At 34.5% G+C, this 4,427-nt stretch overlaps 1 protein-coding gene across 1 annotated transcript; it reads left to right on the forward strand.

Moving 5' to 3' along the window:
- The first annotated feature begins 264 nt into the window (after positions 1-264).
- On the forward strand, positions 265-3,032 carry LOC107805889 (uncharacterized). Its single transcript, XM_016629986.2, has 2 exons — positions 265-378; positions 1,987-3,032. Exons 1-2 carry the CDS (start codon positions 309-311, stop codon positions 2,613-2,615), a joined length of 699 nt encoding a protein of 232 aa, XP_016485472.1. The 5' UTR covers positions 265-308; the 3' UTR covers positions 2,616-3,032.
- Positions 3,033-4,427: the final 1,395 nt, after the last annotated feature.

Raw genomic sequence — 4,427 nt, forward strand, 5'->3', positions numbered from 1 at the left:
TACTGGACCGGTCCGTGTTGCAGCAAATAGTGGCTATTTTTCTATGACTTTGCAAATACGGGCTATTTTTGAATTACCAGTCCGAAAACTGGCTAGCCCGTACTATTTAAAAGGCCGGATCACAGTTTGTTGGGCCCCCAACTAAAAAATCTTTACTCGACAGTCGACAGAAAACGGCCCAATTTGAAACTAGCCTACACCGGTCTCAGAGATAACCGGAGAACACGACACGAAGCACATAGAAACAACAATACACGTCAACAAATTTTTGTGTTTTTGTATTAAGGATTGACGGATTGGGTTATATTATGGAAAAAGAAGAAAGAAGGAAAAATATAATGGAGAAAGGTTCGGATGGTATAGCACATTTATCATCTGGTAATTACCTCCCATTTCATTCTCATCATAATTTGTTTTCATGAAAATGGATCCTGGAAATTTGCTTATCTTTTGTTGAATTATAATAAGATCATTTTTTTGTGTGTTTTTATATTTGAATAGATGTAATTTGGTGCAATTGTATCTCATGACATTGTTTATGACGGGGGTCTGTAATTTGCATGGTAATTAGAATTTAACTTTTTAAGATGAAGTGTAATTGTAAGAGTTAGGATCCTTCATGTCCTTTTTTTTGGTCTCAATCAAGAGCTTGTGCTTGATCAAAATATAAAACTAGTTTATCATATCAAAGTCACCACACTTTCTGTTTTGTTTATCATTTTTTTTTTAAATAAAAAAAAAATCTGTTCTCATTCTCTCTATTATGAGGCTCACAAAAATTCAAAATCAAAGATTTTCTATACCTTATTCTGACTAAGAAGCTTGCTGATTGTCCAGCTTAGGCAAAATAAGAGGTTGTAAGAGTTATCCTATTGCTCATTTTCGTGAACCTTACGTTGTTAACAGACATGGAACAAATGATCTTTCTAATTCTATAGTTGTAACGGCGTAGAGTTTTTCATTCCATTTTAATTGGAAGCTCGGTCTTTTATTTCAATTTCCAAATTGAAAAATAGTGGTCATTAAGTTCTATATATGTCTGTTTATTGGTGTGCTTAGCTACTTCAGTTTGAGCATCTTTAGCAAACAGTAGGTGATACTGCTTTATTCATTCGATTAGTAATATTTGGTTTTGTGTTAATTTAATCAGATCAGCTTCTCTTTAATGAGCTCCGTTTCGCTTCTTAAACCACTACCTCGCGTAAGAGTCACCTCCTCGATCTCCTACTTAAGTTCTTTCCATTAAGCGTGGGAATTCATTTCTTCGTCCTGTTAATACTCATGAATGGATGGATATAGAGTCTTCATTGGCTTTTATGGAGTACCTTTTGCTATAAAGGTTGGAGATACTATTTTGGTTCTTATATAATTTTTGGTTAGTCTATTTTAGAGCACCTTAGTTACAACCAGTGGCGGAGCCGGGATTTTCATTAAGGGAGGTCAAAATATAAAGAAATAAACTCACCAAGAAGTCAATGAGTGTCGATACATAGTATATATACATTTTTTTAAAAATTACCTAGGTAAACAGTATAATTTTCGGACAAAGGGGTGTCGGTTGATACCCCTTGAGTGCATGTGGCTCCGCCACTGGTTACAACTACTGAGAATTGTAGATGGAGAGATACTGAGGTAGAAAGGGTTTATCAGCGCATCCTACCAAAGCTTGGCCGAGCATCCTGTGTGTAATGTAGCAGGATTCTAATTCATTATTCTGCTGTATTTGTTTCTTCATGTCAGACGTGGTTCAAATGCAATTTTGCACTGCCTTATATCAGGGTACAACTTGTCCTCATTAAGTTCCTTGTTTTATTCTTGAAAAAATAAAGGATTGCTGGAAAATAGTGAACTGTTTATTATCAACTTCAATTAAATATCTTAGTGTTGCCAAATTATTGCTAGGAGAAGATCTTATAGTTACAAGAAGAGTAGGATGTATGTTGAATAAATGATAGTCTTATCTAGTGGAATTTGTTGGTTTTGCAGCTAGCTTAGAAGGTGTGCAGGATTATGAGATAGAACAACTTTCTCAACCAAATAGTTCTGATTTAGTTGCAGGAGTGGAATCTCAAGTGCAAAATTCTGATGGAGAAGTCGAAGCTAAAGGGGCTACAGCTTCACAGGCTAAGAATGAAGTAGAATCATTGTTAGTCAAGCCATCAGTAGCTAAAGCATCAGAAGATGCCGAGGTGCTTCCAAGAAAACGCAACGGTTTCCTTCATTTATTTTCTCTTAGAGATATCAATTCTTGCATTTTGATATCTGAGAATAAAAGAGTCATTTGTTCTGTCATGATTTCGTTTTTAGTTGTCCTGTCTTATGCCCATCTCCCACATAGTATAGCAAGGTCAAATAGCTTCATTGCCTCAAGGCCCCTTTATATACTGTTGCTAACTGATTTGACGATAGTAATTGCGCGAATTATTCGCAAGGAAGTAGTTCCTGATGAAGAAAGACGCGAAGACAGACAAAGAGTGAATGATTTCGGACACAATTGGGATGGAGCTCTAACGATATTGGAATACGGTTTGGTTCTCTATCAAACAATTCGTGCCATCTTCATAGACTGCAGTTTCTATTTGGTCATTGTCATATGTGGTCTGTCTCTCATATAATTGTCTTTCATATACTTTCCACAGAGCTAATTTTGCTAATTCTTTTTAAGGTAGTGAAGGAGGAGTTCAAGAGAATTTGCGTTTTACCATTTATTCACTAACTTTTTGCTTGTAAAATATGACATCAGACCTCATGTTGTTTGTAGTGGGATCTGTTTTCTTTTGCAAACTTGAGCACTTTCCAAAACTGTTCTTTCGTCTTTTTAACTTTTCTTTTGTAAAGACAAAATCAGTGTTTCAGCGTTTCAGGACATCCCCTGTATCATGAATAATCATCTAGCATACCAAAATATGCTCAACACAGCCTTTTTCTCTTTTTTACTTTGTAGATTCATATTTGAATAATTTATAGAGGTGACTGAAGTCTTTGTTGTTCTATTACGCATTTAATATTCAATCAAATAAGCATCTCACATTCGTGACTGTATCTGTATATGACGTATTTGAGGCAACATGTAGTGGCAGATTAAACTATGGGTTCGTGGATTGGGTAGTAATCACTGTTTTGAGGTCAAGCCTTATATTATATGAAAAAAAGACAAGTATATACGTAGTTGGATATACATCTTCTTAACTCAGAATGTACGTCTAAATTCTGCATAGTGTATCTACCTTTATATCTTGAGCTTGAAGCTTTGTTGCTATGAGCTTGAAGCTTTGTTGCTAGGTAGTATTCAGTGGCGGAACCACCTTATACGAAGGGGTGTCAAATGACATCCCTTCGCGGGAAAAATAAACTGTATAGTTAGGTAAAAAAAAATAAATTATATGTGTATATATACTATGTATTAACTCCCCTTAATTTCATGCAACGTCTTAATTCTACATTTGTTATTTGTTGTTAGGTGGTACTGTACAATAAATTGAAAGATGAGAGTTAGAAATTTCCAGGTCGGGGTATGCATGCCAGGGTTAGTTGAAAGTGTCAGATATGTATAAGAGGACAAGATTGTTGGTAAAAATTCCAGGTTTGATTAAATGAAAATGGGGGACCATTAGAAACCATTTGGACGATTCAAAGATGGTGGAAACCCAAGCTGACAACTGTATGATAAAAGGGGAAATGTTGAGCTTTTAATTAATGCGTGTAAAGTTGCTGGTAAAAATTACAATAAGAAGATCAAAGATTTAAATGCCTCGACTACAAAATAAATCGATGTAGTTAAATTCAGCGACTGGGAAGGATGAGAGGAGATGCCTAATTGTGAGTTATGCAGATATTATGTACCAAATTGTTGAAAATTGCATGAAGAAAGAACAACTGCAAGAGTTACTGAATGCAAAATTATTGCTCGATATGCTAAAACGTGATCAATTATATTCTTTATATCCTATTTTATACGAATACTATTATTATTTTTAAGTCAAGCAATTTTTAAAATATCCTGTCTTTTAAAGATTTGTAATTGTTAAATTTATTTATAATTGTTTTACATTGTTTGTTTTGTATTGTAAAAGAAATTAAAAGTTAATGTCCAAATGCACATTGATGATTAGTTACGCCAAACGTTAGATTGTTTGACCCTTGTACTCTAAAATCCCTCATCCTTTATTTTCGTCCATTTTCTGAGACAAAAAGGTTCCAGCTTAATTATTCTTTGTTAAGAAAATTGCAAAATTGGACAATATTTTTGTCGTCCACTACTCTTCTACGCATGAGATGTGACGTTTTATTGTCTTAGGACATCAAAGAGAACACATTTCAAGTCTTAAGAAAAAGAAGAAAAAAACAATTAAAGCCTTATCTTCAAAGTTCACGGGAGAGAGGGAGGATAGTGGACAAATAGACGCGAATTACTTAAATTGTGATAC

This window comes from Nicotiana tabacum, chromosome 4 (genome assembly GCF_000715075.1).
Source record: "Nicotiana tabacum cultivar K326 chromosome 4, ASM71507v2, whole genome shotgun sequence".
Taxonomy (NCBI): domain Eukaryota; kingdom Viridiplantae; phylum Streptophyta; class Magnoliopsida; order Solanales; family Solanaceae; genus Nicotiana; species Nicotiana tabacum.

Excerpts from the sequence above, each read along its gene's own strand:
- LOC107805889 (XM_016629986.2), top strand. The coding sequence starts at position 309 with ATGGAAAAAGAAGAAAGAAGGAAAAATATAATGGAGAAAGGTTCGGAT. Across the intron at positions 379-1,986 it reads TATAGCACATTTATCATCTG|CTAGCTTAGAAGGTGTGCAG; the intron begins GTAATTACCTCC and ends TTGGTTTTGCAG.